At 43.1% G+C, this 21,321-nt stretch overlaps 1 protein-coding gene and 1 non-coding gene across 2 annotated transcripts; both read right to left on the bottom strand.

Moving 5' to 3' along the window:
- Positions 1–3,173: 3,173 nt before the first annotated feature.
- Positions 3,174–21,046, bottom strand: PPP1R8 (protein phosphatase 1 regulatory subunit 8). The gene is made up of 8 exons (XM_060089247.1): positions 20,939–21,046; positions 18,976–19,036; positions 14,203–14,356; positions 12,674–12,894; positions 10,953–11,097; positions 6,356–6,420; positions 4,272–4,633; positions 3,174–3,982 (listed from the first exon to the last, which is right to left on the bottom strand). Exons 1-7 carry the CDS (start codon positions 20,992–20,994, stop codon positions 4,280–4,282), a joined length of 1,056 nt encoding a protein of 351 aa, XP_059945230.1. The 5' UTR covers positions 20,995–21,046; the 3' UTR covers positions 3,174–3,982; positions 4,272–4,279.
- On the bottom strand, positions 17,242–17,407 carry LOC132484805 (small Cajal body-specific RNA 1). The gene has a single exon (XR_009531353.1). It is a non-coding gene; the product is annotated as a small Cajal body-specific RNA 1 (non-coding RNA).
- Positions 21,047–21,321: the final 275 nt, after the last annotated feature.

Here is a 21,321-nt window from a genome sequence, read left to right as displayed (position 1 = left end):
CATCAGGGTGCCTGACAAGGAGCCAGATGCTTTCCCTTACTATCATCTGCCACCCACAACCCTGGGTCTTCACACTGGCTCTTACGGCAGCTGCAAGGATGGGAGCAGGGCCCCGCCTGCTGGCTGACTCTGGAACTGCACCTCTACCCCAGCTCAGCGGTAGAAGCCTCCACATAACAATTCCTCCAGCAATTTCATTCCATGGCTACAGATACTACCCAAATTCGGTAGGTGAGCACTCCAGCCTTCTTACCACCCCCAACATCATCGCCAGGGCCTTTAATCCACCCTAACCCCCTTTACTCCTGCAGCTGCCCCTGCTTGGAGTGCCCCCACCTCCGCCATTTGGAAACAGCAAAGGTCTGAAGCTTTCCATGACCCCTCTCCTCTTAGCGCCCCTCCCTCTCACAGATAGAACTACTAAGGAACTTTCTTTTCCGTATTCTCTCAACTTCCGGACTTACCTCTAGGTTTGCTAAACTGTGTGAGAGTACACTAGAACACCTGTCTCCCCTGCTTCGAGACTCACCTGAGGTCAGAGACTGCCTCATTCATCTGCTGCCAGAGGGACTTTCTAACATCTGAATCCGATCAGTCACTGCCCTGTCTGAAATGTCCCTGAGGAAGTCTCCCCACTCTGGGTGAGGAGGGTGCGTGTCTGTATGAGGTATGTGTCTCTGGATTTTCCAATATTGCTGTATAAGAATGTCTGTATATATATATATTTTTAAGTAAGGAAAACAAATCCTTCATTGGCTCCCTGGTAGCTTCAAATTCCCCAGCAGAGCTCACCGTGTGGGACCTGGACTCTGCCTTTCGGATTCCTCCCTCCTGCCACCCCCTAGCCATCCCCTCGTCCTCCTTCCATGCCTCTCTCACACTGGTTCTTCTGCCTGGAGAACCATGGCCCACACTCCTTCACGCAGCAAATCCCTCCTTGATCTTCAATGCTCAGCTCAAACATCATCTCCCTAGAAGCCTCCCTGACACCCCAGGTTTCACTCATCTCTACTCACACATGTTCAATCCATGTTAGTTGAAAGAAGTAAGTCCCCGCTGCCATGGTTTGCTTGCAAGCAAAATGAGGGATCCAGGCAGGATCTTACAAACCCTTCTAGACTCTAAAATTCTGAGTTGATAATGATGAGCGTATTTTAGGCAAGCAGTCACCAAACAGCTGATCTTGAGCTGTGATCACCTATTGCTTTCTGTCAATAGGTCCATCTCCATGGGGTTCATCACCCTCTCCCATCCTGGAGAAGGGGAAGAGTCATCCCCTCCCTCCTTAGCAGGTGGCCTATTAGGGGCATAGGACTCTGGGGAAACCAACAGTTGCTTCTCATCCCTGCATTCCTCAGCAGCACTGTGCTCACCTGAGCGATAGAGACCATTTGCTGATCCTGGTGGTGAACAGCAGGGGCTTACCTACCCACGGTCATCGTCTAGAGCTGCATTAGGGGCAAGAGGCAGCTGAGCCCCTTCCTGCAGTGTTCATCTTTGAGGGGCACTAAAACATGATTGGAATAAATCAGAAATCTGGTGCCAGGGAAGCCAGGTTTCCATACACACATGCCTCCGTATGCTGTGTAACCACCAAATTCAGCCAGTCCTGCTTCCACTAAAGGCAAATGGACCTTTGTAGGCTTGGATATTCTCTGTTGAGCCTTCTTTGAGACATCAATTCGTTTTACTCTGCAACTCAAATTCTGAAACCGAATAATGCATGACATAATCTCTCACCAGGAAGGATTTTATTCTCTCTCACCAGGAAGGATTTATTATCTAAACTAGACCCAAATCCCTTATTATACCTTCTAGTAAGTTGTCTGGAGTCATCAGTCATTCCAGTTTGGAAAAAAAACCTTTTTCTTCCCTTTTAAAAAAAATTATTTACTTATTTATTCATCTTTGGCTGCGTTGGGTCTTCGTTGTTTTGCGCGGGTTTTCTCTAGTTGTGGTGCGTGGGCTTCTCATTGTGGTGGCTTCTCTTGTTGAGGAGCACAGGCTCTAGGCGCGCAGGCTTCAGTAGTTGTGACACACAGGCTCAGTAGTCGTGGCACACGGGCTTAGTTGCTCCGCGGCATGTGGGATCTTCCCGGACCAGGGCTTGAACCCATGTTCCCTGCATTGGCAGGCGGATTCTTAACCACTGTGCCACCAGGGAAGTCCCCAAAATACTTTTTTTAAACTTCAGAACAAACACCTAGCTCCAGTCTACGGAGCACAATGACGAGCCACCCAAGACCAGCACATCCTTCCCCTTAACTAATCCCGGAGGCCGTGTAAACCTGTGCTCAGGCTCTGGATTCAGGCTACAGTTTCAATCCTGACTTTACTACATGAAATCATAAGGACGTTTACTTTAGCTCTGAGCCTGTTTTCTCATCTGTGAAATGGGGATAAAAACAGTATTCCTCTTAGGGCTATGAAAATTAAATGACATGCTCGTAGATGGCTGGCACAGTAGGCAGGTGCTCAACGAGTGACAGTTAACCAGCACTAACAGTAACCTTCGCTGTGATGAGAGGAAGGTACCCTCATAAAGACGAGGACACTCACTGTTACGGAAGCCAGTGGAGAAGTTAACTTGTCTGTGATATTACAGATCTCTGTCTTTAACAGGCTGCTCCTGCTGTGAGTCCACACTCTCAATCTAAGGGATCTGGAACCTAGTTGGCATTTTCACCACAAAGCCACATATGTAAGTCTCACCACCCACAAATACACTTCCTGCACACGAGGTTCTAGTATGCAAGACACACCCATCCAATCCAAACTCTGGCTGAAATCCCTTCTAAATGTACTCATCTTTAGCTTCCTTTCACTCATGTGCCTCCTGAGCTATAGCGCAAATGCATGCAGCTGTAACCAGAGGGCAATGGTTACACCGAGGACAAGGGCCCCAAAGCCCAGTCTTCCTCGTCAGACCTGCGGCTCTGCCTCCTGATGAAGGGCAGCAAGCACTTCTTAACCCACTTTGCTCACGGAGGCTTCAGTCTGGGGACTGGAATCTCTAATTAGAATTTCCACGTTCATCAGGGGGCATCTTTATTTGTAGTAATAAAATGGGGACAGAGCATCACCTCCCAAGCCTGACAGCTGTACCTTTGACAAATATTCCCTAATGGCAGTAGAAATAGGTGATGGTGACTGAATCACAGACTGCACCCAAATGACAAAAGTTACGTTTAATTTACAATGTAATAAAGGTTACAGGTAAAAAGCTACACATAAAGCGTGAAAAGGCCTATTACACAAATGTACAAATCTCTGTACAAAGCTCACATCAATGTGTCCTACCTTCGTCTCCTATGTTTGTTAGCCAGGTCTAGTCTTGGAGCTCTGGACAACGAGAGCTCTCGGTCGAGGGGGGAGAGAGCCTCCAAATCAACATCTGAAAATGTCCTCTTCGAGATATCCGTTACTTCAAAGTAAAATCTTTTCCTTTTTAATTGAAATTGCTCTAACTGGTCATATCCTTTATACTGCCTTCATAACACACTTGAAAAGGAAAGTAATGCCTTAGAGAGTAGAGGACAGTACTCTGGAATCAGATGAGAAACTTAAGCAAGTAGAGTACTCAGGTTTGACAAGAAAAACAGGTAAACTTCAAACAACACTGTAAGTTTAAAACTATCAACCTGTGTCTATGGCACTGGTCACAGATGAAGAAAAATCAAAATGTTCTCATTGTAACAGAAAGGACAAAAGAGAAGAGCCTAACTACTGGACCTCAAAACCACTGACCCAGGAAAACTTCTGAGTTGTTTTAAACCTTAGCTTAACTGAAGCATTCTAAACCCTCTTGTTAACCTGGAATCCGTGGCAACTCTTCTGCTACCTGGGACTTGCAGGATAGTAAATATAAATCAGGCTGCTGAACCCACAAGGCTGGCGATGCTACTGTCACCTCCACAGCTCTACATTCAACCTGAGGGCCTGGAGTCTCTCCCTGGGGTAAATGATGTTTTAAAAAGTGATCCTAGAAAGAGGGAGAAAAGAAAAAAGGAGATAATGGAAAGAGTGGAAAAGAGCCAGGGCGGTCTATTTAAAAGGATGTATGAAACATTTCTCTTCAATGAAAGTGTTCTGAAGACAGGTCTTTCTGGGATACTTCAACCCCACCCCCAGTTTTAATATTACATGGTTAGGACCCCAGGAGACATTCTGAAAGACGATACTGCACACATGGAAAGTTTTTCTCCCTAGTTCATTAGCTCCCCCATCACCCTTCCACCCTGTTCCCACCCAATCCCACCCTCCTCCATTACCAAAAATATCAAATCAGTAAGGAAGGTGTGGGCTTCTTGCCCGGCCAAGCCTCTTTTGCATATTTTTTCTTCTTGGGCTCGTTGACAGCTTCAGGGTTATAGACGGCAGGGTTTGGTGCAGGGTTCATGGTCACTGCTGACGGCACGACGGGAGTCAAGTCCACGTCAGGAGCGAGGTTCGGGTATGGCATGGGCAAGCCACCGATGAGTGCTGTCCCGTGGATGCCGTGCGGCTGGGAGCCGGCTTCACTGTGCGTGGGGGGCAGGCCCCCATAGAGTCCTCCACTGAATGCAAAGTTCTGCATGCGCCTGTTCCCTGATTCCTCCAGGCCCAGGGAGCCAGGGCCCTCCACCCGCTTCTTCTGTGGTTTATAGAGAAGACAAGAAGTGAGACACAAGAGTGCTGTTAGCCTGTTCTATTGCAGTCCTCGAAAAACTGGGGAAGGCCCCTAAACCTCTAACTTGTTTTGTTTCCTAAACAACCCATCTCACTGTCCTGAAATCTGAGGGTTTGAAGAGACCTTACAGTGGTCATCTAACATCATGGCTCCCAAACACTGCCCCACACAAAGTGGTCACCATCCTACGTCAAACTGAGAAAAATGAGGCTAGTGTGTGAACTTTTCATAAAGTAAGACTTATCCAGTTTAAGTGACCATTCTTTACCCTAAGGTCATACTCCTCCCTCCTTTTTTTTTAATGTTAAAATGCCCTTTCAGGAATCAGAGGTGATAATAGATGGAGTAAGTATTTCAATTTTTCTTTTTGGGGGGGAAAATAAAAAGTTAGTATCTTCCTGTTGGGCACCTAATTTTTTTTTTTTTTTTTTTTTTTTTTTCGCTGTACGCGGGCCTCTCACTGTTGTGGCCTCTCCCGTTGCGGAGCACAGGCTCCGGATGCACAGGCTCAGCGGCCATGGCTCACGGGCCTAGCCGCTCCGTGGCATGTGGGATCTTCCCGGACCGGGGCACGAACCCGTGTCCCCTGCATCGGCAGGCGGACTCTCAACCACTGCGCCACCAGGGAAGCCCTGGGCACCTAATTTTTAAACATTAATCTGAAAGCAGAACAAATCTGTAGTGACTGAAAGCAGCTTACTGGTTGCCTGGGAGTGGGAGGAAACTGACAGCAAGGGGACACAGGGGAACTTTCTGGGGTGATGGAAATCTGTATTTTGATTACGGTGGTGGTTACCCAGGTGTATATATCTGTCAAATTTCAAATTATACTTTAAAGACAACAGAAAATTCCAAAGGGTGAAGAAAAAAGAGAGAAGTCCCCAAGGGGAAATGTGACACAAATACTATGGAGTTGTATGGAAAAATTTCATCTTATACTTTTTCACACTGGACTAAAGTTCAATGAAAGATCCTCCCTCACCCCTCTACTCCTTCTGCATGAACTTGACACATTTTATCAATCTATTCTAATATATTCTAAAGATTTTTAAAAAAATAAAACTCCCTAGAGCATCTCTGACCAACATCTTCCAATCACATTTTGAATACCTCTACTAATAGGGATCTACTTCCAGGGGCCATTTGTTCCCTTTTGGAGCCCTAGCCGGCAGGAGGTTCTCCACATGTTGAGCAATCAGAACATCTCTGTAACTTCCACCTCTTGGTTCTTCAACATAGCTGCTCTTTAAACCTAATCCAATGTGGGCTGGCTTTCCTATCTGTGCCATCCCCATTCACAAAATAAAGATGTGGTAAAGGCCAGAGGTGTCATGCAGAAATGCAACAATGTCTCTTCTTTGCCTAACAGCTTACTTTGAGTCAAGAAGGGAAGGTTAAAGAAAGGTGGGTCTCTCTGCACCCTGCTGGGAGGTAAATTTACAGACCCACATCACACCATAATTTACATGGAGGATCAAGCTAGCTGGTCACCTGCAGCCTCTCTATGGCACTCCAGGATCCCTACACACAGATGGGGTAAATGGATTTCCATAGTATGAAAAATGGGAAAGGAGCAAAGAATGTTTTAAAATTAAGCACACATTTAACACTTAGCTACATATAAAACAGTGGGTTTTTAAACCAGACTATATGACATTTCAAATACTGTCACAACATGCTTCCTACCTTGACTGGGACCACGGCAGTCTGCACCATGTTCCGGAAGCGACCAACTGAAGGATCCACATCCTCTGCAAAAAGACACGAGGGCAGGGTTAGTTCAGTAATCAACTGGGATGATTAAGGTTATAGGGCTCAATGCAAATAAAGCAATCACAATAATTCATATTAAAACAGTAAAATACAGCTAACACTTCAAGTGTTTACTGGGTACTGTGTTAAATCCTCACAACAACCCTACGAGGTAAGTACCACTACAATAAACATTTAATAGATGGGAAAACAAACTCAGGCTTGGAGAAGGAAAGTGACCGGCCCAGTCACCTTGCTGGAGAGGAGCCAGGATATAAATCTAAGCAGCCAGAAACAGGTCTGTGCTCTGGACCATGTGCTACACTGGCTTCCCCAGGTTCTTTCCCATTCCACATACCTCCCTCTTTTGAGGGAAGACATCAATAATCTCATGTTAGTGATAAAAAGAGGTCACACACCACATACCTTGCTAACACCCGCTCATTAGCAAATAACAAAATTAGGATTCAGACCCAAGGCTTCTAGCTTAACTTCGCCTTTCAACCTGAACAACTGTATATAGGCATACCTTGTTTTACTGAGTTTCATTTTACTGTGCTTTGCAGATATTGGTTTTTTTTAAAAAAAAAAAAAAACAAATTGAAGGTTGGTGGCAACCGTGCATTGTCAGATGATGGTTAGCATTTTTTAGCAATAAAGTATTTTGTAATTAAGGCATTGTAAAGAAACAAGTACATTGCTTTTGTAGACATAATGCTACTGCACACTTAACAGTTTACAATATAACGTAAATGTAACTTGGCAAACCAAATATGTGTGACTAGCTTTGATACTTTACTGAAGTGGTCTGGAACCAAACCCACAATTCCTCCAAGGTATGCCTGTACAATTAAGACTCACTAAAGGATCTGAAATCCCTGTCCAGGCAGGGTGGGACAGCGGCTCCCTTTTCAAAGCTTATATACACACTATTGCACCCTACGAAGCTTCTAGCTTCATTCATTCACACTGTGCCAGAAGAATGCACTAAGACCAAGTAAGGGACATGCTTGTTGTCAGTCAGTCTCTCATTTATTGGACATCAGGCATGGAAATAAAGAGCAAGACACCGTCCTGCCTGTAAGGAGTTCACAGTTGTAAAGCCAGATAGGCTAGAATACAATGGAGGTGCTTGAAGAGTGGTGCAAAAATAGTTTTCTTGGAGCACAGAGGGGAGATTGGGCTCGATCTCCTAGAATGAACAGTTTTCTCACTGAAGACTGAGTGTGGGGAAACAGGCAAGCATAGACTTATTATCATTACTAGAAAAAACTACTCCAGGGCCCTTTTATCTTAATATAGTGGTAGGAAAGGAGTTGTTTCCCTAACAGATGTTGTACACCTTATTTTAATGCGTTGAGGGCACTTGTTATTTAAAGAAACACTCTTGTGAGTCCCTCTGGAATATAAAGATTCCTTATTTAATTTGAATAATTAGTCCCTGGTTTATTTGTTTTAAGTCTGGCTTTTCACATATTAGGATGCTTCTAAGGAATATACCCTGGAATTATTTTCACAAACAATCAATGTTCAATGAATGAATAGCTTCTATATGGAAGAAGAAAGAGGAAAAGATATCCAGGCTCATCAGGAAGGAGAGAAGGTCTCTAAAAAAGGCACCCTTATTTTCTCTCTCATTACCATAATAGCCCTGCTCCAATCATCCCTTCAGGAAAGCTAAATCAAGTGCAAGAGCAACTGGAGCCCAAGAGGTGTGGCTAACGGGGTATGTGGCCCACAAACACAAGAGGCCTGCAGAAGAGGGGGCTAAGCCATCTGGGGGACCCTGTCCTGTGCTGGCTGAATGGTGCTCAGGCCTCTCACCCTCTCCTCATTCTCTAGCCATTCAACTCCTAGAGAGGGGGTCTGCCCATTGCAGGAAATCTCTGCTCCTGGAAGATCTACCGAGAAGTTTCTTGCTAAGTCTACTTCTAGTGTAGGAAAGTCTGCATAGGTAAAGGCAAAAGGGGTGGCAGATGATGATGAGGACAATGGCTAACATTTATCAAGGGCTACTGAGTGCCAAGCACAGATATGAGGTATTTTCACATATATTAATCATTTAATCTCCCCACCAATCCTGAGGCCAGTAGTCATGTCACTGGCCAGGGTCACAGAGCTACTAAGCGGAGAGGTGGATTTCACACCTAGGCCCTCTGATCAGAGCCCACGCTCTTAAACACTATGCCATACTCTGCCTGAATGTACTGCCTTAATAAAGCTGCAGGACAATAATTTTCTTTTTTTTCCTTTTTCTTTTTTTTGGGCATGCCGCGTGGCATGTGGGATCTTCGTTCCCCAACCAGGGAGAGCAGAGTTTTAACCACTGAATCGCCAGGAAGTCCCACAATAATTTTCAAGGAGAAAAACAGAACATATCAGACCCCAAGTCCTGAAAGAGACTTAACAAATTATCTAGTTCAGTGATTCCAAAACTGTTGGCTGTTCATCAGTACAAACAGGAGCTTATTAAAACTACAAATGTCTAGGTCCAACCCCTAGAAACTCTTATCTGGCACTCAGAAATAAACTTCCCAGATTAGACATCCAGCTCCTGCCCAAACATTTCCTTTGGGCATTCAGTACTTTGAGAAGTAATTCATTCCACTTCACACATCATCAGAAAGTGAACAAAAGTCACTCAAATGAATGCCCCAATCTCTTTCACAGGAATTCTTTTAATTCTTCTTCTAAATATAAGAAGGATTTGTTGTTGCTTTTCATGCTGAGCCAAATACTTGCTACTCACAGGCTCTGGTTTCGCCTACTCCTTCCTCCCGAAGGTCAGCCTTGCAAACATCCACCTCAGGGTGCCTCCCTCCAATCTACCCTCCCTCATGCACAGTTCCCAGCATTTAGGGACCACTTTCCATAGCTGGGAGTCTCTTCCTTCCCTCAAGACTACATAACACATTTAGTACTTAAGGCCATGCTTGCATTTAGTAACACATTTGGGTGAGTTCTGCTCAGAACACAGGCCACCGGGTTACTGTCCCCCATTATTCTATTAATCCAATCTTAAACTGTACTTGATTAGTTTCCACATCCCCCTGATGACTTAGACTGCATTTTTAACTAACTAAAATCCTTATACCTTTTTTTTTTTAACATGAGCTGTCACTGGAACAGATTTTCTCCATTTAAATAATTGACATTCTGAAACTAAATGCAGGACTTGAAAGTTATTCTCACTGCATTTCAATTTGGGATATAAAAGCAACTTGTTAGTCTGGGATCCTTGTTTCCATCCATGAAGGTTTATTTTCAAACAAGATTTCTGGAATCCCAATTCCATCTTCACTGTATAAACTGCACCTCCCAGCTCCATGCCATCCACCTCCCAGAGTACTTGAGATATAACATGAGCCCAATAAATGAATGTTGAATGATGGAACAAATGGGTAAACTCAATGGCCTTCCCAGAAACTGATGCTCTCATCTTGCTGACGTTTCCACACAAACTATCTATAAATTACGACCTTACAGAGGCAAGTCTTCAATGTGATTAATAGTGGCAGAAAGTTCTCCAATCTTAGAGTTGCCAATCATACATTGAACCCCATGACAATAGTGTCTGCTCTGACCTATACTTAAACTCCACTATACCTGGATCAGCAAAGGAGAATTACAGCCTTCCTCCATCTACTTCTTTCACACTGCAACTGGATAATGCTTGAGTTTCAGGGCACTCCATCAATGTACAGGCATACCTTGTTTTACTGCACTTCACAGATACTGAGTTTTTTATAAATTGAAGGTTTGTGGAAACCCTGCATCAAGCAAGTCTATCAGTGCCATTTTCCCAACAGCATTCACTCACTTCGCGTCTCTGTGTTACATTTCTGTAATTCTCACAATATTTAAAACTTTTCCATTATTACTATAGTTATAATAGTGCTCTGTGATCAGCAATCTTTGTTGTTACTACTGCAAAAAGATTACAACTCACTGAAGGCTCAGACTAGCATGGTTAGCATCTTTTACCAATAAAGTTGTTTGTTTTTTTTTTTTTTGCGATACGTGGGCCTCTCACTGTTGTGGCCTCTCCCATTGCGGACCACAGGTTCTGGATGCAAAGGCTCAGCGGCCATGGCTCACGGGCCTAGCCGCTGCGCGGCATGTGGGATCTTTCCAGACCGGGGCACGAACCCGTGTCCCCTGCATCAGCAGGCGGACTCTCAACCACTGTGCCACCAGGGAAGCCCCAATAAAGTATTTTTAAATTAAGGTACGTACATTGTCCTTTTTAGACATAATGCTATTGCACACTTAACAGATTGAAGTAGTGTAAACGTAACTTTTACATGTACTGGGAAACTAAAAAATTCGTGTGACTTGCTTTATTGCAATGCTTGAACTGAACCCACAATATCTCCAAGGTATGCCTGTTCTGTACAAAAATATCTCCCCTCAGCATAGCACCTGTTATCCTAAACCTTGTAGAGAAACATTACAACTGACCTACAGGTTGTGTACACTACTCTCTGACATCACAGCTTTTTCATCAGAAAAAACTAGGAAGGTACCTCACCTGGGTTGATGATCTCATCATCCTCACTAAAGGTCACCCGTGAGTTCTTCCTCTTCCTCTTTGGTCTCTGAATGTCCAGATTCCCCTCCTCAATGGTGAGAGTGGAAATCCGCTTGTTGTGGGCAGTGTTGAACTCCGTCAGGTTCTGGGACAGGGTTCACACAGGAAAGACAGGAATAAGTACACAAGGAATTTGAAGGAGAATATTACCAAATAAAGGGAAGGAAGGTATTAGGAGCTAACCTTGACCTCTCCACACAGGTGAGATTCTTTTCTGCATTCAGAAAAGATTCATTACCGTCCCTAGACAGTTAATACCAGCAAGCCTCAATTTGACAGAATGTGGAACATCTTCATTGACTAGTGCAGCAGTGATATTCAAAAGGGAGTGAAGGACCTTGGGCTGAAGACAGGTCATCTGTGCAAAAACCCTTGAGTTGAGGTTTTGGGTTTTTTTGAAGAAAGTTTATCATGTCTTCATGCTGAGAATTAACAGAATACAACTGGGAAGAAATCCAAGAATTGTTTTTAAGTAACAGAGATGAGAAAGGACAATTGACAGCTTCTTTCCCAGTAGCTCTCTCCTTTAAAACTTGTAAGGATGTTACCAGTGTACTGAATATCTGGCAATAACATTTTGTCACTCCCCATCCCTTCATCTGGCCCCATTTCTACTCATAACTATCTATCCATCTCAGTGATTAACTTGGCCTCATCACTGCTGCCTGCCTCTTCCCAATCACCTGGACTTATTCCAATCTGTACTGCAGTTTGAGACATCCCAAATGTCTTGAGAACAAGGACCCAGAGATGACCTAACATACTTAACTAAAAGACAGGAAGGCATGGGAGCAGCCTGGAAGAGAATGGGCAAGAGTGACTGCCAACCAGGTCCCTGGCTATGAGGCTACTTCTTTAGAACAAAATAACTTCTAAGTTGTAAGACTGCTACTGTGCTTTTCTTCCTAAGGGCTGGGAAACTGTCTCGGTATACAAGAATAGTAAATGCATGTGGGTGGTTAAGGACAGGCTGGCGTTTGATCTACCTGGATAGACCAGTCACACCGATGCAGTGACAGACATGTGAATACAAAAGCTACATCACAAACTACTGGGGTCAGCTCTAGAAAAGAAAACCTTAGCGCATTAAAATTAAATCTTGTAAAATTCATGGCCTTCAGGGCAGCCAGGCCCAGAGCAAAAGTAATCTAGTTCTACTCAGAAGATTCTAGGGCTGACTGGACAATATCAAAAAGAGCTACATAAATGAATGAAAGCTTCAATCTCTGTAAGCTAGTGTTGTTCAAACAAACCTTCTGGATGATAGAAATGTTTTCTATCAGTGCTATTCAATATGGTTAGTCACTAGCCACATGTGATTACTGAGTACTTAGTGGCTACTGCACTGGACAGTGCAGCTCTAGAGAAATGTAACTCCCAGCCTTGGCTTCTAACATCCACTGAAGGTGCACAAGACAACCATAAGGGTCTACTGGCAGGAGACCCAGTCTCCTAGTTAGCCCTGGTTATACATAACCAAAGCCACACAATACAGCTCTCCAAGGGCCACACCACACTGCCAAAGTGGCAAAGGCTTATCACTGGGCTCAAGAAAACCTCCAGTTGCTAAGTCACTGGCATTTCAAACTACACAGAACAGCTACATACTGCAAAAGCCAGAGTCCCAAAAGACATAACAATGACATAGACAATGGAATTACATCAAGCTCTGTTTCCTCCTCCGGAAGCCCCAGTAAGCCCTTGAGTTCATCATCCTCTCCACCCATCTTCTCATCTCCTTTCACAGCCGATGGCAATGTCTGAGGCTTCTCTCGCAGAGTGTATGCCCTTGTGGATGCACCAAATGAGACCGTGGAATCGATGGGAATTTGCTGAGGCTTGTGAGGCTCCAACCGAATGTGACCCAAGAAAGTGCCGTGTGCTGGGAATAACCAAATCAGAAATGTAAGAGAGGAAAACAAACAAACAAACAAACCTGAGTTGTAGAAGGGACAGTAGCTTCTGCCAGCACATCAGTTTTGCTTTTTAAAATGGAAATGGCACTGGGTCCACTTTGCATCCCTTGTCATGGGTCACAATGAAAAGGAAACTCCTTCACTGAATCTTGAATCTCTTCAGTGGATTTCTTACACATCTTCAGACCTGCTGTTACCCCACATAACAAATACCACTGCTTGCTCTCTGCTGCCAGACAGGCTTGGCTCCATTCTGGGTCCAGCAGGAATGGCTCCAACCCAGCAATAGGCATGCCCCCTAAGGCAGGAGACAGGAATTGCTATGGTCTGACCTCTCCAGCCCCAAGTCTAAGGAACATAGAAATTGCTGGCCTGGTGGCAGTTATGCTTGGGGTTTCCCCAGGATAAGAAATGAGGTTGGCTGAAACAGGTGCAATATCAATGGCAAGGCAAGCCAAAATCCTACTGGAGAGTCTGGATATCTTTCCATGTCTGCATTCTGCATATTATGAAATGGAGAGAAAAGATGAGATAAATTTGCAAGTAAGTACTTATGAGACAAGGCTCTCCAAAACCATTATATAAGCATACTGGGGTGATGTGTGCGTGTGTATGGGGAGCAGGGAAAGGAGTAAAACAGGATCAACCCCGGAAGCAGATCGTTTACATTTCAAGCTGTAATTATACATAGGGAAAAATGAACTAATTTCAAGGCCCCATGCAGTCAAGTCTCAACTGCATTTCTGGAATTATCTTTGACAAACTTGAAAATCTTATTAGTTGGAGTGTGCTCATAGAATTAAAATTGATATTATTAATAGTCACAGCAAAATGTAGCTGGGATAAAGAGCCCATTATAAAAAATTAACTTTTGGTCAAAACAAGTTTTTTTTTTGTTTTTTTTTTAATGTCCTACTGTACTACAACTCTACTACATTAATGGAGTTAATCACAGCTTCTGCTTAAATTGGACCACAATCTATCATGGGCCTATAAACACATTCCCTAGTTCCTGGGTGCTTTTTTTTGTTCTCTGTATATACCTATTGCTCTCTCCAGGAAAGTGCTCCCCAAAACCCTCTTCTCTCTCCAGTCATCAATTATTTCAGTAAAATAGGAAATATCACAGGAATGGAGAACAACTAATTTAAAAACCAAACATAAACTTCCTTGATGAGCAACAAAACACAATTTCAAAACTGAAGAACCCAAAGAGCATTTTCACACTGCCCAAAAGACAATGTATGAAATAGGATGGGATATGAGTTACTTACTACTGTTGAGATCTATTAGGAAAACTCTCTTCAGATGCTTGTGGTAGACCAAGGCAGCGTGGACCCGAGAGCAAGACTGGTGGTCAATGGTAAAGTCACACAAATCAGGGTTTCTCCCAAATAAGTAATACTTCTTCTCATCAATAATCAGTTTCTAAATAAATTAAATTAAATATTACTTAAAGCTTGTTTCAACAGGGTTTAGCAAAAATTCTTCCAATAAACTAAGTAGAGCATCTTAAGATAAAATTCCTTGTCAAAGGAAATATATATATTTATATTTACTATTATTCTTCAAGATAAAGAGCTCAGAATAATTTACTAACATTGGGGGATGGATGGCAATTAATCTCCCCAAATGTAGTGGTCAAATGTTTAGTGTTGATATGAAAGGAACTTTCCTAATCCTATTAGGTGTAAATGGCATGCAAGAATGGTTGTCTTCTGTCCATTGGAAATTTAAGATTTCACTGAATCTTAATTTTAGGTCAAGCAGGAAACACAAAGCATGCCTATAAAGTAATAAGACCGCTTTTCAGAAAAATATATATTCAAATGAAGATTATCAATTGGTTCACAAAGGAAGGGGATATAAACACCTATCTATATTCTAATCATGCTGCCAGAGACCCAGAGTATTTCTGGAACCCTCTTTAGAAACTAGAATTACATTAGACATCATTGTATGAGCCTCTAAATCTAACTTTATTGTCCCATTTCATTTTGGCCACAAAAAAGCATTATTCAAAGTTAACTCTAAATGAGTATTTGCTGTGTCCAAATATGGAACAACCTCACAGGGCAAAGATTTTCCAAGTTTGGGGGAAGGGAATGTAGGGATTGAACATTTATTGAAGAACTATTATTGCTAGGCATTTTTAAGTATTATGTCATCTAATCCTCAAAACAACTCTGTGAACCAAGTATCACCTTTATTGTTAAACATAAGAAAATAGATTCAGAGAGATGAAGCCACGCATCCAAGGCAGTCCAGTTGGTTAAGTAGCAGATCTGGGGTTTAAACTCAGGTGTGAAATGACCTGCAATGCTAACATTCTAAACAACAGTGTCATGGATCTGAAACAATTCTGAGAAGAGCTCCAAAATGTTTCTAGCCACTGCTGTGGTACTGGAAAAAACAAAACTGTATAAGGCCCCAATATAATAGCAGAAAAGAGGATTTCACAGACCAGCAATCTATTATCTTAAAAATTGTAGGGGCTGACATAGTATTGTTAACTTTTATTTTGCCATATGAGAACTATTTTTTAAATTGTCACCAATCAGTATTATAATCATTTTATGAAAGATAGGTCATTTTAACAAATAAGTAAGAAGAAGGATAAAGGACCACCCTTTGAGGTGAATTTATGAAAAACTCGCTACACTGTCTTTTTCTTTTAGTCCTAGATCAGTAAAGCCTTTGCCACAGACTGGTTGTAGACTGGGCCATCATAGATGAAGGACTCTAGATAAATTTTCGCTAACACTGTTTTCAGTTCTTAAAGTCTATAATATGAGTACTTGAAGAATAACCCTCATTCATATACATTATGTTGTTCCTTTAAGTTTTGGGGGTTTTTTTTTGGCTGTGCCACGCGGCTTGCAGGGATTTTAGTTCCCCCACCAAGGACTGAACCAGTGCCCTCGGCAGTGAAAGTGCCGAGTCCTAACCACTGGACCGCCAGGGAATTCCCTGTTTTTCCTTTAAACACAAGGTCTCACTAAGCTCTAGTTCACATTTCACACTATGCTCCTTCTAAAATCCCTGAGAGAAGACAGCACAAAGTTGAGTAGGGAAGTATAGTCAAACTAGGATGTACCAGGCTAGGAATCAAGAGGCTTGTATTTCATTCCTGGCTATGTCATTGAATTCACAGTGGGCTACAATTCTCCCCTATGCTTTAGTGTTCTTACAAAACCAGAAATACACCTCACGTACTAATAACAGTTAACAACTGCTGAGTACTTATGTGCCTATGCGCTATGAGTTTTATGCTATGAGTTTTATGCTATGTCATTTCATCCTTACAACCACTCTGTGAAGTAGGCAGGCACTATTATTCCTATTTTTATAGATAGGAAAAGTGAGGCACAAAGAAATTAATTAATATATGCAAGCTCACACAGCTAGATATTTATAAACTGGATTAGAAATTCAGGTTTGTCTGACTTCAGAGTCTAAGCTTTTTAAACCACTACATTATATATTTTCTTCACTCTTCCTGCATCAAAAAATCCACCATATGGCAAAAAACATTTTAAGGAGTGAACAAGTACTATGGGTCACACTCTTAATTGCTTTTTAAACAATCACTTACCCAGTTCCTTTCCAGCTTAGCCTTTAAAGCTCAAAATAGGTATGGGGGTCACCTCTGGGAAACCCTGTCCAGCAGTGCCCACCTGCTGCTGGCAGAGCTTGTCCCAGGCCCCTAGTGCTAGGGAGCACCAAGATTCAACAACAGCCTGACAGCTCAGTCACACAAGCATCCCATGTCTGCTCAGACCCAAGTATTAAGACTTGGGTTAAAAATAAGACATTGCTTCAGAATTGAGAGAGCCCTGAAATTTCAGCATCTTATTCTCTCTAGATAATATCTATGCAGGTTGAATTTCACTGCATTTCTCATTCATATTTATATGCACATAGATTATGTCCTCATAAGCTTAAATTTGCTAACCACAGTGTTCATAGGCTAGACTTAAAGAAACAGCACATAAGATCACCAGCACTTGGGCTCTAATATAAAACTGACCACATTTCCATGATTCTAAGCTGCCAGTACCAGCAATTTAGGTGTTTAGAGGGGAAAAAAAAGAAAGAGCCTCCAAATTAACTATATACATTCACTATTAAAGGCATCTCAATTATAGAAATGTGAAAATGTAGGGAAAAAAACAGTATGCCTCAGAAGCAAGAAAATGTGTGAATTCTTGGACAATATGCTTCTTCTGTCCAAGTGAATGAAATAATGCATTGGTCTTTCAATAGCCACTAAGTCACAATTTCTTAACTAGCTATGGCTAGTACCATTATTCAGTTGTGCCTCTGAGTTATAACTCAGAGTGTACCTTTACACACTGGGCTTAAAAGACTCATGGCTTTTGTTTTAATATTGCACTTTTTAAACCCAGCTATCACAACACGTCACAAGCCTCTGACACAAGGCTAGGACACAGATAGCTCGGTTAGTATCAAGTGCTGCCTAAATCCTTAAAAAATAAGCACATCTCGGGTCTATTCCTCTCAGAAACAATACAGTGATGTCTAAGTATTGTAACATGACAGTTTTGTGGCAACTCAGCACACCTAAGAGCACTGAAAGAGAACATTATCACTTAATGGAAACCAGTAATTAGAAGGATGTTTGACAAGTCAGAGTGCTTTGAAAATATAAATTATTTCGCAGAGGAATATGACATTATCATTAAAGCTAGCCCTCCTTGTCTGTTTCTTCCTGTAGTAAACTAAAGATTTACTAAATTCTGGTTTTAAAAATAAAAGACTCCTATATGTCTATTTAGCAACAATATTTTATATGTGTGAAACAGTCTACAGTGTAACAAAACAAAACAAAACAAAAAACATTGTAGCTAACTTATTCCTTTGAATAATCTTGGTACTCTGTAACCTTTAAGATAGAAGAACACATGACAAAGGGGCTCTAAGTGACTGGTTCAGGGCTTGATGAATTAATAAGAGAATTCATCACAACTCATGCCTTAATACTTTGCAAAATACGTGGGTATCTCTACAACATCCTGAAAGTGAAAACAGTGTATTTATAGAACATCCTGCAGGAGACCTCAAAGATAGCTTTTCATTATGGAGTGCAATGTTTTTACCATATATACCAAAGAAAAATAACTGCACTCAATAATAGCGCCTTGAACTTAAATTCTATCTGAGCAAGCAAACATAAAATTGGTTGAAGACACAGAGACTCACAACTCCACAGTCAGAGTGAGCTTAATCTCCATCTCTTGGTAAATAAATGGTAACATAAGGATTAAAAAAAAGTACACAACCTAACAGCTAATCAAAATTCAGGTTCTCTTGAAGTTCTATGTGGTTTTCATTCTAGAGACTTGTAGAAAAGCTGGAATTCTGCTCTACTTGTCCTTTATAGTACTTATTTCAATTATAATCATGCAAATTTTTGTTTGATTCTGTTGTTCCCATCAGATGATTTCTTTGAGTATAGGAACCACGTTTCTTCTGTTCACTGCTATAGTCCTATGCCGAGCACAATGACTGGCACATAATAAGTACTCAGTAAATGTTTTGAATGAATGAATGAATTTTGTCACCATTTCCATTCTCTTTTTTGAGCAAGTACCTTAGTTTACTATCTTCTTTGAAGAGTTTTGGCTTGAATCTCATAAAAGAAACTTAAAAGTTAAATTCAATCTACATCATTCACTTTCTTCTTCAATTACTACAGATCTTGCACCTTCCATACAACTCCACATACTCAGAGAGAAGGAATTCACCAAGTTATAGAGCATCCGGTTTGACTGAGGCCTACAAGCCCATGATCTATTAAAACCCTTCATTTGGAACATGAGAGGAGTCACAAAAAACTGAGTGTCTGTGGAGATACATGGTTTTAATGTGTTATATCACCATGTGCTTTTAATAGAAAAAAAAATCAGGATGAACGAAAGTAGAATTTCTGTAAAACAAAGCACAGGAGAGGAGGTGGAAAAGTGAGTCACTGGCAAAAATCTTTAGTGTGGTGGGAAAAAAAGGGAAGACGTGTACTTCCATACCTCAATTAGCTTGTCTCCTTTGACTACATCCAGATGTAAACCAGGAGGGGGTTTACCTGCCCTGAAAAATAAGTGTGAAAAAACATTTTCAGGATGAGTTTGTAGATGCCATTTACAACTATTATCCCATTCAACACTGTAGCTCTCTTACTAGCCTATAATTAGCTCACGTTCAAGCAGAAATGCCATCTACTTCACTGTTATTATAGCTCCTTTCTACATTTGACACTTACTTCCCCAGTGATTCAACTGCTCTGAAACATATTTTAGTGGATCTGTATTTAGAGCAGCACCAAAGAAACCCATGTTTTAACACTGGATTATCCACCTTGGAGAGAAAGCAGCACAAAGACTGCAAGTACTATAGCTGGGGTTGTCTGGTCACTTGGAGTCTGAATCTAAGATTTGCCGCTACCATTAATACCATATAAAGGCAGAATAAATCAGTTGGTGTCTGGGGCTGATCAAGACTAGCCTCATCACAGAATAAGCAGAGGGTACTGTCCTGAGCTCTGAGTCCAAATCAGAGAACTGTAATTAGGGAGCTAGGGCAATCCAAAACTATGCCCATGCAACCAGGTACCAATAAATACAAGACATATTTGTTAACCTTGAACAGGTCATTCTACAATGGCATGGTTAAGGGGACTTTTCTCTACACTCCTGTAACCACACCATCCAAGGGAGATACATGTATGTCAAAGCACCTAACACAGTGCCTGGTGCCTAACAGATGCTGAGGAAATGGTAGGTGATCTTATACAGTCTCTTCTAACTATACGTTTACTGTCCTGGCCCAACTTCTGAAATCAATGCAGCAAGGAACCAAAATGGACACAGAATTTGTAGACTGAAGCAACTGGGTGTTACAAAAGTGCAGAGGGACCCAGAAAACAGCCACACATTCACTTGCTTCCTGTGTTTGCTCCTTTGAAGTTTGAAGGATGAACAATCTTGCCAGAGTCCCTACATGTGCACACAGAAAAATGCATCTGTTTACATCTAACTTAAGATGCAACACAGTCATCTCACAATCCTGACCCAACTTCTCTATGGAGGTTGCTAGTAAGACAAGTGCATTGGACAAAAGCCCATTTTGTCTGGAAAACAGGGAAAGCCAAGTTACGTCCAAAACATGCTTTCTGAACTCCTACTATGTGCCAGGCTCAGGCCTAGGAACTCTAGGAACTGGGAATATAAAGATGCGTTAGGCAGCCCTTGCCCTTGAGTATCTCTATATAACGGGGGCCAGAGAGTAACACAAACAATACACTGTGATGAGCAGAAATAGCCCCACCTCCGGATGGGTCTCCTTGCAAGTCAATTCATATGTATTCATCATGTACTCTACTCAAAGACTTAAATTATTCCATTATTCCCAAGAACTTGCGAAAGGAGGAAAGGGGTTCATCCTAACAAGCAAGGATGCCCTCTGGTGCTCGGCTTCGCGCTGGTCGCTGAGGCGAGCGCGGGGGTAGGTCAGAGCCGTTCCTGCCCTCAGGGAGCTCCCAGTCTGCGAGAGACAGGCAAGTGCCGCACCCAGGCTGCAGCAACAACCGCGGGATGCGGGGCTCTGAGGGGGGCGCCGGGGCCGGGAAGCTAGCTCGTGCGCGCTCGGGACAGAGAGCAGGGGAGCAGATACGGTGCTCCACAAGAGCACCAGACAGCCAGGAGTCGGGATAAGTTCGGGGTCAAGGCCCCGAAGCGCCCCGGCAACCAGCTGATTGCCGGAGGGGCTGCCTAAGCGAGCGCCTCAGAGCCCCCAACTCTGGGTTTCCTCAGTTCCTGGGCCCGGGCTCCGGGTTCCCGGTTCCTCCACACGCCGCCCGGCCTGACAGACAGTTCTCCCTCAGTCAGTCCCAGGGTCTTTGGGCCGCTCGGCTCGCTGCGAGAAATGAGCCGCCCGGCCAGCCCTGGCCAGCGTAGGCCAGGCCACTCCAGCGATGGTCGCCCAGCCACTCACCAGGTCGGGCAGTCAAACAGCGGGAGGCTGGAGCCGGAGTTCGCGGCTGCCGCCATCTTGCTTCTCCCCCTCCCATTTGGCGGGCCTGAAGCACGCCGGGAAACTGGAAGACCCAGAGGAGAGAGGCGGCTTCCCAGCAGCCTGTGCGTATGCGCGCGCGCGCGCGCCCACCCACGCACGCATGGACGCGCGGACGCGCAGACGCACAGGGATCTTCTAGTAGCGGTGGAAACTGGGATTGGGTTTTGAGGTCTTTTTCAGTGCTTGAGAGTTCGCTTTTTACAGAGGTCAGGGCTTTCCTTGGCCGGGAGTTGTTTGAGGAAAATGCGCTCGTAAGGAGGGGTTCGGTTTCCCTCTACGTTCTTTTTGCAAACACGCTCCCA

The sequence above is a fragment of the Mesoplodon densirostris genome, chromosome 2 (assembly GCF_025265405.1).
Source record: "Mesoplodon densirostris isolate mMesDen1 chromosome 2, mMesDen1 primary haplotype, whole genome shotgun sequence".
Classification (NCBI taxonomy): domain Eukaryota; kingdom Metazoa; phylum Chordata; class Mammalia; order Artiodactyla; family Ziphiidae; genus Mesoplodon; species Mesoplodon densirostris.
This window is presented reverse-complemented; position numbering and strand designations above follow the sequence as displayed.

Excerpts from the sequence above, each read along its gene's own strand:
- PPP1R8 (XM_060089247.1), bottom strand. The coding sequence starts at position 20,994 with ATGGCGGCAGCCGCGAACTCCGGCTCCAGCCTCCCGCTGTTTGACTGC. Across the intron at positions 14,357-18,975 it reads AAGGAGACAAGCTAATTGAG|AAACTGATTATTGATGAGAA; the intron begins GTATGGAAGTAC and ends TAATTTATTTAG. Across the intron at positions 4,634-6,355 it reads CTGCCGTGGTCCCAGTCAAG|AAGAAGCGGGTGGAGGGCCC; the intron begins GTAGGAAGCATG and ends TATAAACCACAG.